This window comes from Colius striatus, chromosome 13, assembly GCF_028858725.1.
Source record: "Colius striatus isolate bColStr4 chromosome 13, bColStr4.1.hap1, whole genome shotgun sequence".
NCBI classification, from domain to species: Eukaryota; Metazoa; Chordata; class Aves; order Coliiformes; family Coliidae; genus Colius; species Colius striatus.
Genome location: NC_084771.1, coordinates 18689878 through 18707806, shown reverse-complemented (window position 1 = coordinate 18707806; position 17929 = coordinate 18689878). Strand labels below are relative to the sequence as shown.

Genomic DNA, 17929 nt, shown 5'->3' with positions numbered 1-17929 from the left:
GGAAAATGAATGGAGTCCTCTTCTCCAGGTGACTTTGCCTCTTTGACCTGCCATGGCCCACTGCTCACTTTATCTGGTGATTCATTTTCAATAACTCCAACAGTATTTGTTCTGACATTTTAATTAAAATACGACCACTACCTCATCCTGATGATAAAAAGGCCTATGTGTCAGTGAAAACTAGCTTTTCAGTGCCTCAGTGCACCTGAGGACCCCTATGATCACAAAGTTTCTACAGAAGAATTTCAGTCAGGTTCTAAACAATATATCATTTCAAAAATGAATAACTTTAAACATTAAGATTAATACTAGCCCCTCCAAATGATTAGAAGACACCAAACTGCAAGCTAATCTTTTCTTCGCCAATTGAGTCTTTGAAATGCATGACACAATCTTGAAAACTTCAGAGATGTTAAATACTAAAAAGTTGGAAATTAGCAGGCTTTGAATTAACAAATATCAACATGAAAAGGTTTTTCAGCTCTCCAATCTAGTAAAGTTTTTCTAATTACAAACCCTAGTTGTACTCTACATATTTATTTTGTAAATGCTCTTGTACTACAAACCTTGGGAAAATTAAATCTTTGTAACATCAAAGATGCCCTTTTTGTAAGCAAAAATGCATATTATTTAATATTATCTATTGAAAGCACTTTGTTGTCTAACAAAAACAGTATGATATTTGCTTTTTCAATAAAAGGTAGAAGGGGAAAAAACCCAAAAATGGAGAAACACAGCAAAGCAAACTAGGGAAAAGCTGAATTCAACCCTTCATGAAACACTGCTCTTGATTACAGAGCCCTGAGAGGAAAAAGAAAGGCTGCCCACATAAAAGAATGGGTTTTTTTTAATAGGAGAAAATTCTACCTGGATTCATGTTATCGTTCATTCATCGAAGCGTAACAGCAAATATTGTAAGCAAACCAATTATAAATATTATAACATACTTTTACATTACACTAACCTGCATATATCTGAACATAAACACCTCCACTGACAGCTAAGTATTGTTTTCTCATAGAAGAACTATGATTTACTGTATTTAAGTTTGAGCACAATATATTTAGAAACACTTCACCACTGTTAGAACACAGCAACATCTATGTGCATACTACCTACTCTATGACCATCTACCAAAATAAGATTAAATTCAAGATCTCGGGATTAAATTTTAAAGACTTCTGTAGAACTAGCTCAAAGGATCTCAGGGATAATTTCCTTCTAGGCAAGCACTACTTTGTCAACAGTTGCTTTCCTCTGGGACTACAAAATTGTCTATCTCAAGGTCAAAATTCAAGAAAACAGCAGACAAGGTTTTCTTTAGAGACAAATAGTTCATTATTGAAATTTACTGGAAACCTATCATGCTAACAACATTGCTGTGAAACAATTTTATGCTTCCACTGCCTAAAGTCGAATGCAGAGAACTAAAACCAAGAAACAGAAGTACTTCAAGAAGACAACAAAAGGATGAGCAACAGTCTTATTCTAAGAGAAGGCAAAAGAAAACTAAGAAGTATACAGCACTGAGCACATCTGCTAGATGAAGAAGAAAAGTTCAGTCACTAACTTTTGAGGTTTTGATAACTTCAGTTAGGAATACCCAACTGATAGGAACCACTAAACCCAAGATAGTCTAAAACACATTCGCAAACATTTCACTACTGTATCTTTGGAAGACATGCTGAGAAGCAAATATGCTTCCATGAAAAATAAAATGGGAGAAATGTCCTAGACACTTACAGCCATGGTCCTTGTGTTCTGAAGTTAAACCACAGATCAAAGACGACTTTGAATATTAGATTGGGAAATACGAAAAAACTGACATCTGTCTAATCATTCTCGCTCTTTAAAATAGACTCCTTTACAGAGATATGCTGATATTTAAATAGCAGCTCACCATATGCTGACTCTGATGACAGATTCAGATGTTTGGCAAAAGATCCTTTAGTTACAAGGGTAAGTTATACTTTTGCAAAATAACCTCTTAATACTTCATTTATTTGTTTTTACCTTGTTCTGTATTTAGATTGAATAACTTCTGTACAACAGGCTCTAAATCTTCCCTAGCAGTTTTAATTGATGGACAGGTTAAATGGACTAAATCTGTGAAAAGAGAACACAAACTAATTACAATCACCAATACATAGATACATAAATACAATTTAGGATTTTTAAAAGGCACAGCAAGCTTTTAGAAACCACTGCTCTTTATATATATCATTTCCTTTAACGGAGACAAGTATTATATTATGGAAGAATCAGTGTATATACATTAAACAGATACATTTTCTTAATAAATCTCATAATTAGCTATCCCAGTTATGATGGTAAGATGGATGTATAATTTAACATCAGCAGTGCAGACAGGGAGAACATCATTTTGTGAAAAGGTGTCAATTAGTAACAGGAAATGCAGCAGCAAGAATCTGGAAAATAGATCTTATTTGTCATTAATGACTTCTAGAAGCCCCAAGAACATTTTTATCATTGTTGGTAGTCCAATAGTTCAACAACATGCTAAACCCACAAATATCACTGCTTTCATCAGTACTCTCCTTTAAGAGCTGAACTGGGACTGACTGGGAATTGGGCCATTTGGCTACTCACAGTTTATGTCTGGCTGTAGGAAAGTAAGTAGTAAGTAAAAACTTTCAGCACGACTTCTGTTTCTTTTACTGTACTAAACAGTAAACAGATGATGAAGTCAACAGATGTATGTCTGAAGTTAACTGATCAAGGGGGCTGGCACTTTACTTCTCTCCAGCCACACAGAGAATGACAAGTACAGCAAACACTGCCACGTTTTGACAGGCTAGAGAGAATGCAAAGGTGAGCAGTGTTGAGTATCAGTGACTGGTTCTGTGATGCTAAGTTATGACATGCAGTAAGGACTTCAAATCATTTGCAGAACTGGTTTCAAGTACTTGAAATCAAGAGCCGTTCTGTACACATCAGAAATAAATCACAGAGTACAGTAAACCCACTGTGGAAAAAGGTGATGTGAAAAGATTCTGGGCCATGAGAACAGATCTGTGGAACAGTATAAAATTAATCAAAATTCGCCTTCGAGCATGGACAAATCATTGTCACTAAATACAATTTTGTAGTTGTGAAAATTCATCGTTTTGCTTGAATAATGTAGATTTGGTATTTTGATTTCTTGCCAATGTTCTTTTTTTTCATGAAAATAAAGTTGCTGAACAGATTCCTTGTGGAACACACTATGTCTTTATTTGCTCTATTTTGCAAACTAATTTGCTCACTTGATGCAGCTCTTGACCCCTTTTCTGTTCCACTGTTCTCTATTCAGACACAGAACCAGCTACTCTGCTGCTTTATCCCGCTTGATTTTACAGTCATTCATCTAAAAACCTCATCTTAAAGGTTTGTATAAAACCATAATACCAGACACATTCGTTACTGAATGGTTCTCTGGAAATGTATCAGCAGAGAACTATGTGACAGAATCATGAAGGCGTTCAACATATCTTTGTACAAAGTTTAAATTGATTACTTCTTCTTAATTACTATACATCTCTGATCAATTTAACAGCAATAAATAGCTATGGTGTTACATTAAATCCATAATGATGTTTTTCTCTTTTCACTCTGAAGTCTGGCTATACTTGTGTCCCCCTGCACATTTACAAGTGTATCATATATACCTTGAATCATTTCCTGGCCATAGTCAGGCCATGGAGTTTGATGCTGACCCCAGGAGGTTCACAAATTTAACCCTTCCTGATCCTACTCTATCAGACTGCACACACAGAGATCATATTCAAACATTAACTTTCTTTTTTTATTTAACCAAAACCAAACCTCCTATCTAAAAGAGTATGTACTAAAGAAAAGTAAAAGGAAACAGGTGGTGATAATTAAAGTCTCATTGTAACCTTAAATAAATGTTTACAATCCCAAACATTGTAATACAATCTATTTTTTCCTCAAAAAACTCAGCTATAAATCACTAAAGTTCACATCATTTACTTTCTTTAAAATCTTTTTTATTATCTTTAAGGTTACGGCTATGAGTCACAGTCATCAGTATGTATTTTGATTATATTTGATTTACTCAGGTATAACTGCATTAGTTACAGTGGTTGCCAACATTTGTCTTCAAGTAATTCCTCTAGCAAGAAGAACGATGAGTTTAGTTCATGATTTCATCATTACAGTCTCAATTTTTAGGGCAAGTGAAGGAGCTTGGTTCCACTCAAGTGGCAATACAGATTATGTGCCTGTCATTTATGCAGTGTGATCAAAGAGTAGATGTATTTGTATACTTATCTTAAATAATTGTTTGAAGGAGAAATCAGTCAGGTTAAAATCCATTTACAGATAATGATGGAAAAGTTTTTTTAAAAATTATGAAATATGTCCCATAACTAGAACTCAGCTATACCTGAAGTGGAACTATATTATTTCAATACATGAAGACAAATTTCATCAAGGTATTTAAGTACCTTCTCCTCTGAAATGAAAATAATTTATGGAGAAAAGTAAGTAACAAACCTTGATTTTTCTGCACCACAGAAAATTCTCATGAAGCTAATAATTTACATCTACTTGGAGGTCAATCCTTCAGTTTCACTTCCTGCTATTTATATTATGTGAAACCTTAAATAAAGTAAATCAGCTATTTAAAGGAGAAATATTAACAACAGAGCACTAAGCTTTTAATTACAGGTTTAACTAAGTTCAAGCCTAGATAACTGTAAAATGAAATGGTTTTATTACAATTAGTTATTTTTTGCTAAGAAGTGTCCTAACTCAGTTAAGCTCTATTTCTATTTCTCTTCCATAGTATCTCAAATTGGTAATCCATTTAACAGAATTCAGAAGAAGAATTTGGAAAGAAAAATGGATATCCAGTAAGAGTATTTTTTTTGCTCATCTATTTCAAGTTCACATATAATACCAACAACAGAGTCACATAGTGGAAATACTGGGATGGCCTTCCTAGAAAGATGGTCTCTCAGATATTTTAAAAATTAAATAACCTAATGCAATAGATGACCACAACAAAGCTCTCAAACAAATTTTTACAACTTGACCTCAAAAATATCATGATGCACTCCTACCTCCAAATCTCACAAAGGGACATAATCTCAGCTCCACCAAAACTTTCAGAAGATAAAAAGCCTCAAATATAGTGTGCTTCAGGTGCTTCAATTTCATAGTTCAGCTAACTTAGTCAATTTTCAAATAAAAAAAACTAATGATAAACTACCAGTGAAATTCATATGATTTGGAATATTAATCTACTGAAGGAAAAATGTACTATTGTGTAAGTGAAAATATGTCTATTAACCTACTTATTAATTCTTCTGTATATGCTCATCAAGAAAAAACCAGAAACTACAGCAGAAAATAGTCTGCTACAAATATTACAGAAATATACTGAAAACCTACCCTTATGGAGACTAAAATTTTCAACATTTTTCATATAATCCCAGAGTCCTATAGCATAAAGATTCTCTTAAAATTTTGAAGGTCACCTGAAAGGAAAAAAACCCAACAAACCCAAACATGCACTATGGTAACTAAGATCCCACCTTTGTGTTTACGAGTTTTTGCAGAAATTATTTGAGAAAATACTTTGGGTGGGTTTTAAACATCATGACCAGAAAAATCTGTGGCAGAAAATTTTGCAAAGAATACATTTCTAAGTTGGGAAAAAAAAATCTTAATATTTTGACTTGAAGACTGCACGTTCTTAGCTAGTCACAGTGGAGAAGAAAGTCTACTAAGAGCTCTCCACTAACCTACCTGTCAATCTATTAAATATTCAGTTGTCTTAATAATGTTGCAGAATAAAGAAAAGTGGAATTTGAATACTTTTTTTTAATCTTAAAAAAACCCAGCAGTCATAACAAAAAGATCTCTGTTGGTGCTATTTTATAATAACTGAACAGTAAACGGAATATCATCCCAGTGCTAATAAGACTTAAATGATCAAGCTTTTGAGTCGTATAGGTGTTAAAAGGAATATTTGATATCTGATCCATTAGGAAACAAAGAACAATATACTTTATCACCATAAAAATCACAACGAGCTTTTAAATAATTACCACATGTACATTTAACAAAAATAAAACACCACAAGAAACTTGTACTATGATTCCCAAGCCATACAGAACAGTAGACAACTGCTATATAGAATTAAGACAATGGACTACTACTCTCATCTGCTGATAGCGGTATCCTAGTTCACATTGGTTGCTCAGGTAAGAGACTGGTTGTTGTGCAGCAGAGGAATGAAACACACACACATTTTTTATTTCGTTTCAGAGCTGACAGAGTCAAAGGGAAAACATAGTTAAGATTACACGTAGACTGTACTTACAACTGTCCTTCATGCACGTCATAGTTGAGGAACACAACTCAATGACACAAACTGCTGGTTTTCCTGGATCTACTGGAGGCACTGTCAAAATGGAAACCTATCAAGCAGAAAGTTTAACTTGGAGTAACACTGAGAATGAGGTAACCAATAGAATTCTGAGTAAGGGTGAAAAACAACTGAAGCCAGTTATACAATTTTGGTTTTTGGATTATTAGTAACAACTTGTGTAATCAATCCTGCCAAACTCGAGCATTCAAGAATTTATACTCAGGTCAGTGAGGCCACCTTTGTAAGGAATGTTTGCATTAGCAGAACAGACAGAAAACCTCATATCACTGTCCTTTCCAAAAGGGGGACAATTTAGAGACTATTGCAAAATACTTTTTTAAACACTAGGCAGAGCACTGTTAAATAAGAATAACCGGAATACTTTTAAGCAGGACTGCTAGTAGCAAGACTTAGGAAAAAAATCACACTTCTCTGTCATATATGTAGATTGTATTTAACCTGTAAGAATACAGGAAGTGTACAGAAGAAACACTTCACACAGATTAATATCCTTTAAAATTAAGGTCTGCAAAGACTGATGAAGCAGTAACATTTAAAGAAGGATCTGAAAGTGCTAAGAACTTTGAACAGTGAAAGTGAATGTTAAAAAAAACCCCAAAAGAACTCTGAACAAAGTTTAGATCAGAGAAATAACTAAGAATTAATAAAATACTAAGAGTGGTCGTTTATTAAAAAAAAAATGAACTGCCTTAAAGACATCAGCTTAGAAACTCTATTAATTAACATAGTGCAAACCAAACACAGAAATCACATTTAGTTGAACTAAAATTCCTAATAGTTCTATAGATACTAAGGAATTAAACAATTTTCATTAGAGATGACTAAAAAGCTATATTAAAGCAGAAACAAAAGCATAAATTAATTCCTAACAACAACTAAATCTTAATACATACAATTTACAAACAGATACAGGATATAAAATTGATACATACCTGCTGCTCTGAATCTGTGTTTAGTACAGATTGATCTGTAATGAGCACTGCTCTGGAGATCTGCCTACAATAAAATAAGATATTCATAGTATTTCACAAAAATGTTAAAAAACTAATTTGGATTCCAAGTGTTGGCAATATCAATCTAAACATAGTATTGTGGGAAGGCTCTTTAACCATATAATCTATATTAATATGATCATTAGTGGGACATTCAGCCTGTGTTGAAGTAGGAACACATTTAGAACAATAATGAAGTATTTCCAATGACCAAAATAGATGATGAATAAATGAGCCAATGCCACTATAATATATGATTTTCAGGCTATTTTTTAAAAAAATCTTCTGTTTGCTTTATCAAGATTAGCAGCAGTATGTTACAGAACTTTATGTTCAAAAAAGCATAGGGCAATTCAGATTAAGGGGAAATACACTACAGCGGAGTCCATGAGTTGAAATTTCTAGTTCTCCATTGTCTATGATCATTTCTGCACTGCACCCACTACTACAGTTTTGCTGTTTTTTCTGCAATGTTCCTGAAGATGAAGACAGTATATATCCAATGCTTTTGTCCAGACTAACAAAAACAACCCTCTCCCTCAAAAAAATCAAAACAAAAATAACCCCAGAAAACAACTTAAAGAAGAGCAAGTCACCTCTACCTTCCAAACACTTTTTAACAAATACAAAATTCCTAACGCACTTAGAACTATCAGACTTTTTAAAAAGAAAAGACAAATAGGATTTAGAGGACAATTTAAGAAAAATTAAAAAAAGTATACTGTATGCCTTCAAGTATAGAACTAAGCTGTACTGCAAAGGTAAAGCAGGACACAACAATCTTTAAAGTTTGAATTGCAGTGTACTTGATACAGTATTATTTAAAGAAATTTATTATGTTTAGTGTTTTACTACGTACCTGTAGCACACGTTTGTGCATATGCTCTCTGGAAGGTAACTATCTTCCACAATAAAATAGTTAGCACTTATTCTTTGTCCAAAATGATCCACAATAGCTTTGCATCTGTTAAAAAAATTTTTAAAAAAATTAAAAAAATCAGATGTAATGTAATAAAAGCATGCAGAAGTTTTCAAAATTGAGTGATATAGTCCATTGTTTATCTTTCAAATAAGTTAGCTACATGCTTCTTTAATACATGAACCTCTAAAACAAATTAAGTGAAATTGATAATTAAAATCTAGACTTGCACATTGTACTTGGTTTAGGCAATTTAGTACATGCAATGCCATTACAATGGTATCAGAATGTTATTATGTTCTATTAGTCTCTTTATACGGAAAACTAAATAAAAGTTAGCAATGCTGGCATGATTGTACATTAAAATGGTGTATGTTTCTTACATCATTATACATGGAAAAGTAATACTGTGAATTATTTTGTAGGTGCTACCTTAATGCACTGTTATTCTTTCCCAGTCAGCAACATTTACCAAAGATGAGCTTGTTTTCGCAATAATGTTTGGCTGATTAACTGTAGAGATGTAATGACAAGTCCCTGAGAAATGCATTTGTCAGACTGTTCTTTATGCATTTACGCACTCATGTGCACATATGCACAGGGAAATATCAAAAGACGCAAAGGGATATACCTAAAACACAGATCCCTTACAGATTTAAATGTGTTTTATCATAACTCAACATTACTCGTCTCAATAATATCAAATGTGAAAGTTATACCTTATGAATAAGCAGCACTTCTGCAACTTCAAGCTATTCATTAGCTTCTGTAATCAAAACGATCTATAAAACTAGAGATAAGAACCAAATCTAAACAAGTAATAGCCATCAGCTGCCACTAGCTCTAGTAAACCAGTGGCTTCTGCAGTCTGAAATGAGAACTGAAAACCAGTTCACACGATGCTTATTTATAAATGTAAAAGCTTTATGACAATTAAGTATGTTTTTATAACACAAACTTCTAATGCTGATTCCACAGCAATCTGGATACTGCAGATCTATCTGTATGCAAATTCAACAGAAAACTTGGGATTAGCAGTGATTAAAAGAAATCTAATGGCATGACCACTGTTTAAGCTTGAAGTATTCTTCAGTTTCAATTACATTCCACACGACACGTGTTTCACTTGCAACTTTAAGAAGTTTTTTCTTAATGTTAACCTGATTTAATTCTCAAGAACTCATTTGAATACTGCAAATAAACAAGGAAGTCAAGCTGCTACAGTTCATTTCTAATTATAACCTTTCTTATTGTTTATGAAACAATTTCCCCTGCCACCCCCCTAAACATTACCGAAGGGGAAAGGTTGATTAAATGTCATGTCACATCACTCAAAGCCAGAAAAAGCAACTACATAGTTTTTATTTTCCTGCTAAGTGTTGTTTCCTCTCCTTTGTTCAGGAATAGCTATCAGGTCATGTTTGATAGTATTTTAAACAGAAAAAGAGATAACACTTTTGATTTCAGTCTCCACTTTACTTCAAAGGATAATGCTGAGAAAATTTCTTTCAAGTACTGCTTCCAAATATGGAAAACACTTATGCGCTGACATTATCAGGTCTCTGTCATCTGATATGTGTTGGGACAATGAATCATACAGAACCCTCCATTGACCTTCTTTCAATGTGTCTAGATAAAAGGATGAAAATTAGAATCCATCTCCTTGCAGTGCCACGAGTTATAAATGTACTTTATAGGGCTCATTATCCAAACTAATGGACTAAGGACGACATCCTTGAAATGGACTTACCAGCACTGACAAAGCCAGTATGCAATATTTCAAGAAAGATATGTAAATTACTGTGTGTTTGCTATATCTTTTTATTACAGATGTATAAATTTCCATTTATCACCTCTTTTCCATTTTTGAGACAGAACTATGTAATTGGAAACATATGTAAATGGTGATCAACATAAAACGCCTATCATTAATGCAATTCATGTAATTTAAAATACTTTCAACTTGATCATACGTACCAAAAAAAGGTGAGCTACAAGGAACAAAGAGAAAATAAACAACAATAAAAATTTATCATGTACACATTCAGTGTGGTTTTTTCCTCTGCCTAATGAATACAACATGGTTTTTACTTTCTAACAGAGCATTGGAGTTCTATCGAGAAGGCAGGATGTTCCGCTTATGTATTAAAACAGCAGACCTACTCTGATTTAATACATAAAAATAAAAAACTTTCAAGTGGATTACCAATACCTTAAACTAAGTATGTCCAAAAATTTCTATGCTTTCACACTGTCTTCCCTGAATCTTATTTTAATAAACTATAAAAAGAGATGGAGTAAAATGATACAAATAATTGCATAAGTTGGGGACGGAATCTACTGTTCTCTATATATTCAGTTATGAGTAGTAGAAAAGTAAAAAAAGCAATCCAACTAGGTATTCAATAGGTTTTGATCTTTCTTGTGCTGGAGAGAACCTTAGTCATGTCTACAAAGGAAATGGAATAAACTTTGGAGATACTTAGGGGCTTCAAGTTAAACTCTAAACTAGGCTCTAGCTGTAGCTCTAAGCATAAATTTTCCTTACATGTACTAGAGGAAGAATACTGCAAACCATCTGGAATCCTATGAAGATGCTTATAAAATAGTAACAAATACTGCACAACTTCACTACATTTCTACTGTTGTGAGTTTAATCTATTTGTAACCAAGTATGTTGCCTCTGAAACTACAGACACAGCTGTATGACAACGAGATACAAATTTGTCTATTACCAATTACTATTAATGGCCTGTTGACTCAAAAGCTCAGTAACTCATAAATACTCTCATTAACAATTTGATGGCTGATTTTTATTAGGCAAAACACTGAAGCCCAAAGTCATGGTGAAACTAGAGTTGGTGCAGAGAGGGAATACACAGTAAGGAAAGAAAATGTATATGAACTTAGGAACAAACTGGATAGCTTGCTAAGTTTTTCTCTATGGAAAAGACTTAGCAAGTAAAAGCAGTATTGCATTCAGGTAAGAGAAAAGAAAATCAAGCGAAAATAATGTAACTGAATAAAAACATATTACTGGGTCAAAGAAAGTCAGCTTTTTCAGTGATATTTTTGCTATAGTAAAGATGACATTTGAGACTTATTATTAGGGAAAAAGAGAAATTCATATGATCTTTCTTCCATTTCTTTTTTTAAAAGTCCATCTTGGCCTGGGCGACATTACTTTCATCATCTCAAAGAAATCTGACATTTCTTTCCTATAACTTTTTTCTGTTTGTTTACTTTTATTTTGATGTACAAATGCTCCTTTGTAAAATATCTGCTTTGAAACTATGGGAGACAAGAGACGCAGGCAGCAGGCTCTAAGGAAAAGGTAGGTGACTAGACTTGGGAAGTTGGGTGTGTTGTGCTTCTTCATATTTAGCATTAGATAAACGCATTATTAAAAGACTGATGTTTTGGAATGATGAAAGCCTAGTCCAGTCTTGTAAAGATATTTCAGTAATTTTGCACCTCAAAAGTCCACCCTTCTGTTTTCAGTGAAAATGGCATAAGTGAAAGTAATTGCCTAAAAGACACTTGAAACCTATCTGGAACCTAAGAAACTTACTAGATGGAAAACACAAAGGCAGGTTAAAAGAAAAGCAGCATTGCACCTTTTTTTGAATATATATATATCCTTAACAAAGAAAACATTCATTTCAAAGGTCTTCAGGATGTGTAAAAGAAGCTGGAAACCAGGGAAACCAGCACCACTTACCACAGAGCAGCGTTTAGAAGTTGATAACAACTATAAGCTTTGTCCATCTCAAAGACCAAGTTAACTATTTCAACATTACTGGAAAATAAAGCTGCCCACAGTAAAAGTTCAAACATCGCAGTTTAAAATAAACTACAGAATTTATGAAAGGGGCATAATTTCATCTGCATATGAATCATGAACTTAAAACAACACACATGATGAAGTTGTATCACATTTACATATCAAAGTCTAAAACTGCAATGAACTTCAAAACCTTAAAAAACTGACTGAAAGATAAAATCTGTTGTTTTTAGAATTTCAGGGAAAGCAGACACCACTTGCCCATGACAGGACAAACTTAGCTACAAGTACCATGCTCAAAGAATCAAATGTGAGGTGCAACTGGAAAGTACACATACTGATCACCATTTAACTATTACTTTTCCTAACAAAATGTTACTACACGTTTTCTAGCTTAATTTTCAAAATTTTCTACAGAACACTTGGAACTTTGCAATTAGAGAGATTAAACTGAAAATAGACTTAAGCTGAAAACTCTTCAAAGTCTGCAGTAAGACTAATAAATGCTAAAATGTATATAACAGAAACTATGACAATTTACAGAGGTGTGAAAAATGTCATTATGGAAAAAAATATGGGTTGATTTTTCTCAGCTCAACTTTAAACCCGCCTACAGCCCTGATATCGCTGTAAAAGAATTTATCCTAGGATAAGAGGGCAGCATAGTTTATGACAACAATCTACCTAAAAACTCATTAAAGTCTTTTCTCTTGAAGTGACATGCATTATCAGCAAAGATTAATCTGATGAGTCTTTAGGTGAGCTCCATTTTTAAAAATGCAATAACAGAGGGCTTTGTTGTCATCTGACGAAAATCAATTAGAGTAGGTAAGGCCACAAGGAAAACTAACATCACTCATCACCAACCCCCCGGCAGCTGAAATGATTTGTCTTCCAAGCTTGGGTGATCAGGAGCTGTAGTAATATCACAGGGAAATTAATTTAGTTTCTATATTCTAGACCTACTTTCCTTGTTCTGGAGGACCTATACACAAATTACTTTTAATCAAGGTTGATGTGTTATTAATACCAAGGAGGATCTTTGAAGAATCATTTTTTTAGAAATTGACTTACCACATTTTTCATTTGTATTTTGTACATAAACAGAAGGTTACTTAACATTCCACATACCGTCCAGATTCTTTGTCCACTACAAGGCACTGCACAGAATGACGAAGACAATAGATACCACCAAACACAGCACACAACCTAGAAATATATTAAGAAAACATGGTTACTCCTACCATGACTAATTGTAATCCATATGAGTGTGTGTCATAAGCAAGGCAAAGTACTTGTGCATGCTGTAGGGTATTTTTAATGACATATCTTAATCACTGAATCAGACAATCAAATAACAATAAAAATAAAGTATGTCCTATAGTTTTTCTGAAATATATGTTAACCTTTTTTTTGTATTAGCATTTATCTTAGTCCTCTAAATTGTTACGTTAGCTTAAGCACTCATTCTGTTACCATCTTCAGTCATTCAGTATGGAAAAACACCACTTACTGAAGATGGACAGAGTATGTATTGATATTCTACTGCTGGTCATGCTAGATTGCACATGGTGTAGAATCAGAAAGTAAGAGCACACAATAATCGTACTAACCTCCTACTAGAAATCTAAGTGTGATTCAGAACTTATTTCTGTACTCTTACAACACATACTCTGGGAACTTTATTCACTACAAGCATCTCAAATTTTGAGGTCACTGAGGAGTGCCCCAACAGAATTATTCGTTAAGTTATTCGTTTGAGTTTTGGTTTGACTCGGCCATTTATGTTCAGCTCACAGGTGGAAGAACAGAGCTGAAACTGAGATTGCATAAAAATTAGAAACTGCATCTGCTATTTCATTAACAGACTATGCCTAGGTATTGTATTTAAAATAAGAATGTATAATTTTATTTATCTTTTGATAGAGTTTACACTGTAATTTAACAGATGGGTGTCCCTACATTTCTAATACCGCCTAGCATCGGCTAGGCTTCAGACCAGCCAAAGCAAACAATCACAGAATCCTAAGGGTTGGAAGAGACCTCGGTTTGGTGGAACGTGGTTCTCCCAGATTTCTGAGATGATAGCAGGATTTTCCTAATATACTAACAGTTCATTTGGTTTTATTTTTAAATTTTAAGTTAAAGAGCTTTAGGTATCTGTTCATAGATGATTAATTTGAAAAGAAAATTTTAAAAAATGGAATCCATATTGTCATTCCAAAGTCATATTAGATCAAAGACAGCACCACAATCTCTTTTAAATTTCATCGACAGCACAGCACAGCAAACACCTGAAGTGTTTTACCAACTCTCATCTCTTTTGAGCTGTACTCAAAAAGGTAGCAGGCTAAGGAAATGTCAGCAATATCATTTACAACTGGCTGAATCAGAAGATCCTATTCCCTAGAAATACCTCTCCTACCCATGCCAAAGAAGGGAGGATATACACCATGTCAAATCCCAGCTTTGGCTGTCTGGAGATTGTTGGAGATGACACATAGGTTGAACATCCACTGAAGAATGATTAAAGAGCCTTGAGCTACAGTCTTATTATCTCTAATGCTGCAATCGATGGCTTCTTGCCTGACAAAAGCATTTATTAGGATCTTTCAAACCAACCCAAATGAGTTTATATCTTATGTTGTATAAAATAATAGCATTATTAACCTAACTAGAAGCAAGATTTCTTTGTTAAAAAACATAAATTGTACTTTTTCCTTTAACTTCAACCATAGTCAAGGGCTTTTTGATATACACACTTTACTCTTCTATAATGCTTTTAAGGAACTTTACTGCTTGGCTGCTCAAAAATGTGAATTACTTATTTTCAATTACTTATTTTTATTTAGTCTGCTGTCCAGAGGAGGAAGGCATGACTTGTTTTTGTAGTAGGCCAACAGAAAACTTCCCTTTTTTTAAATGAAAATGGAAATTAATATTGAGTGTGTTATGTTAAACAATTACAAAGAGCCAAAATACCCATTAAAACAGTCTACCATGAAAAATGACATGATTAGGAAGAACTTGTCAAAATTCTTTAAATACAGAAATTGAAATATTTAACTGAATGGCATGCCAATAATTTATGACAAAGTAAAATCATTGTGTTAACATTACTTTAATACAATAGGCTATTCACAATGATTTGACTGTACTTCAAGTACAAGGCGACTCTTTGATACCATTAACCCTAAATGACAGACATTTAAACTGATATTAGTCTAATTAACTGGTGACTGCCTACACTAATAATTCAAGTTTTGCTGAAAGACAGCAGCAACACTGTACTCAACTTCAACTTTGCCCTAGTGACATCAAATCATATTACAGCTAAATTAACAGTTATGAAAATTTTTGGCCTGGTAGCCCTCCATCATACACAGCTTTTAAATGCCATTTCAGTTCCCATCACGGCAGGAATCAAGAGCTGTAATTTTTAATACAGCTGTGAAACAATAGGACATATTAAAAGCTGAATTTTTGACAGCATGTTCACAATGATTTATGAGTTTGTATATAATCTGATTATTCTATTAATTTTTCTGATTACCGATTCAGCTAATACAGTGAAGGTCACTTACAAAATAAATCTTCATTACATTTCACAGAAAATAACTGCCTCCAAGTAGTTGTTTTCTTTAATTAAACAGTAATGTAACAAGAGAGAAAATAGGCTTCAGGGTTGCTGCATCTGTTGCTACAAGAGGAGTTTACTGCTTTGATGTAATGCTCTCTGATATTAATTGAACAAAAATAGAATGCCTCTCCATCTGACATCTTGATTTGCAACAATGGATAGCATAAACATCCTTAAATTACAAAGTTATCCTTAGTTCATTCTGCAACTACATAAAGGAACCAGAAGAGCATACCACATGGTCTCATAAAAACAAAGGTGGGTTTTATTTCTAGCATACATTTTGTCTTCTACTTTCTAAAAATGCATGGAGCAATTAATTTTAAAATTGACTATTTTTCTCTACAACTGTAGCAACTATATCAAAAATTATTTCCTTCTCTCCTTAAAGATGAATTCTGCATGTACAGCACAGTAAGCTTTGGAGAGAGATCAAAGAAAAATCTGCCAAGTGCTGAATTAATGGATTGTCCCCTTTCAATTTATTTTTACAGAGAGAAAACTGTGACCTGGTTCTTATGATAAATTATGTGTTTCCTGAAAGATCCTTAGAATTTCAGGATTACCTGCAATATTGTTGTATGTTACAAAAACATTAAAAAGGAGAATACAGGTGAATTAAAGAAATGGCTACACTTAAAAAAGAAGATAATTTTCCCAGCACAGAGTTCCCATTAAAGAAAATCAAATCTCAGAATGTGCACGCATACAGATGAAGACCAAAAATATATATAGAAAATGGCACCAAAGAACAAATGAAGACAGTAATCAATGTCAACTAGAAATGTCTTGGCATTTGGAAAGCTATTGGAAAGGATAATATGTGACAGTAAATATGCAAGCAAGCAAAGAGTCAAATATTTTTACTTGTTTCTGGAGACTGTGTTCAGCATTCCTGGAAAATTAAAAAAAGCTCCTGAAAAAGAGTACAGGATCAGCCTAGTTTATAAATCCAATTAGCAAAATGACAGTTTTAAAACTGTCAGAAAGTTCCTGCATAGTTAACAACCAGAAGTTAGTCAACTTCCAAGGACTATTTTAAAGGAATTGCTATTTTTATGCCTGTACTCATACAGCAAGATAATTTCTTTTACCAGATTTTCTCACAAGTAATAAGACAGAAGCATTCCAGCAGCTATCTTTTGTTGAACAAGTTGTTATCTATGTACTTGCATGATCTTCTTGTCTTCTGCTCAATAGCAATGGGGAAGGAACAATGAGAGCTATGATATTAAAGCACAAGTCTGATGAGGAATAGCAAAGGGACTTGGAGGTGTTCAGCCTGGAGAAGAGGAGGCTGAGGGGAATTCACTCTCTGCAACTCCCTGAAAGGCAGTTGCAGTCTCTTCTCCCAAATGACAAGCAGAGCAAAAGGACAAGGCAAAATAACACTCAAGTTGTGCCAGAGCGGTTTTATATTATTTATTGGGAAAAATACTTTCACCAACAGGGTTTTCAAGGATAAATGCTACATTTCAACTTTTCTCTAGCTATAATAGCACAGCTGCCTAAGAAAAGTTTACTGGAATCCAAAAGAATTCCAGTAAAAGCGTGGCTGGACTCAATGACCTTAGAGGTCTTTTCCAACCATAATGACTCTATGAAAAGTTGCTTAATGCTGGTGGATTAAATGGAATAATTATATAAACGTTTTTCTAGGACATTGCATATAGGTTAAGAATCACTTTCTGGGATGCTAAACTCCAAAAACAGATGATGTACATGGAATTAAAATAAGCAGGATCCATCAAGGAATATCTTCAACTATTAAACTGTCAAATGTCCTAGAATTAAAGTTAAAGCATTGTGGAAATTGTAAGAAATTACTACACTGCAAGAACAGAACAACAGAAAAAAGAAGTTCAGTCATTTCTGTATCACCGTGATAGTAGTTCACTATGACTGCAATCTGACAACTAACCTATATGGAAAGAAGGAGATCTGCCAGGCTCTAAGCTGTACCAATCTCGTAAGAGAAGAAGCTTGTGTCTCACAAAGGGTCCTTCAGCTGTAATTATAGAACAGTTTTGGCCTCACAGAGGAGCTTGGGAATCAGGATCATGGCCCAGAGACATGAAAAGGAATAACTAGATATCAGTCACCAAGCAGGAGATCAACTATAAAATCCATTTATGTGCTCTCTACCTCCAGAAAAGACATAAAAAATCAGTTC

At 33.7% G+C, this 17929-nt stretch overlaps 1 protein-coding gene across 3 annotated transcripts in view; it reads right to left on the bottom strand.

The window, feature by feature from the left end:
- CHM (CHM Rab escort protein) overlaps positions 1 to 17929 on the bottom strand; it is a 77220-nt gene that overhangs the window by 13353 nt on the left and 45938 nt on the right. For 2 of the 3 annotated variants that reach the window (XM_062006860.1, XM_062006861.1), the window contains exons 9-13: positions 13248 to 13325; positions 8273 to 8377; positions 7354 to 7417; positions 6353 to 6449; positions 2014 to 2106 (exon numbers count right to left, since the gene is read on the bottom strand). In XM_062006860.1, coding sequence (XP_061862844.1) covers positions 2014 to 2106; positions 6353 to 6449; positions 7354 to 7417; positions 8273 to 8377; positions 13248 to 13325 — 437 coding nt within the window. The remainder of the gene's footprint in view (positions 1 to 2013; positions 2107 to 6352; positions 6450 to 7353; positions 7418 to 8272; positions 8378 to 13247; positions 13326 to 17929) is intronic. The other variant, XM_062006862.1, reaches the window with a different exon arrangement.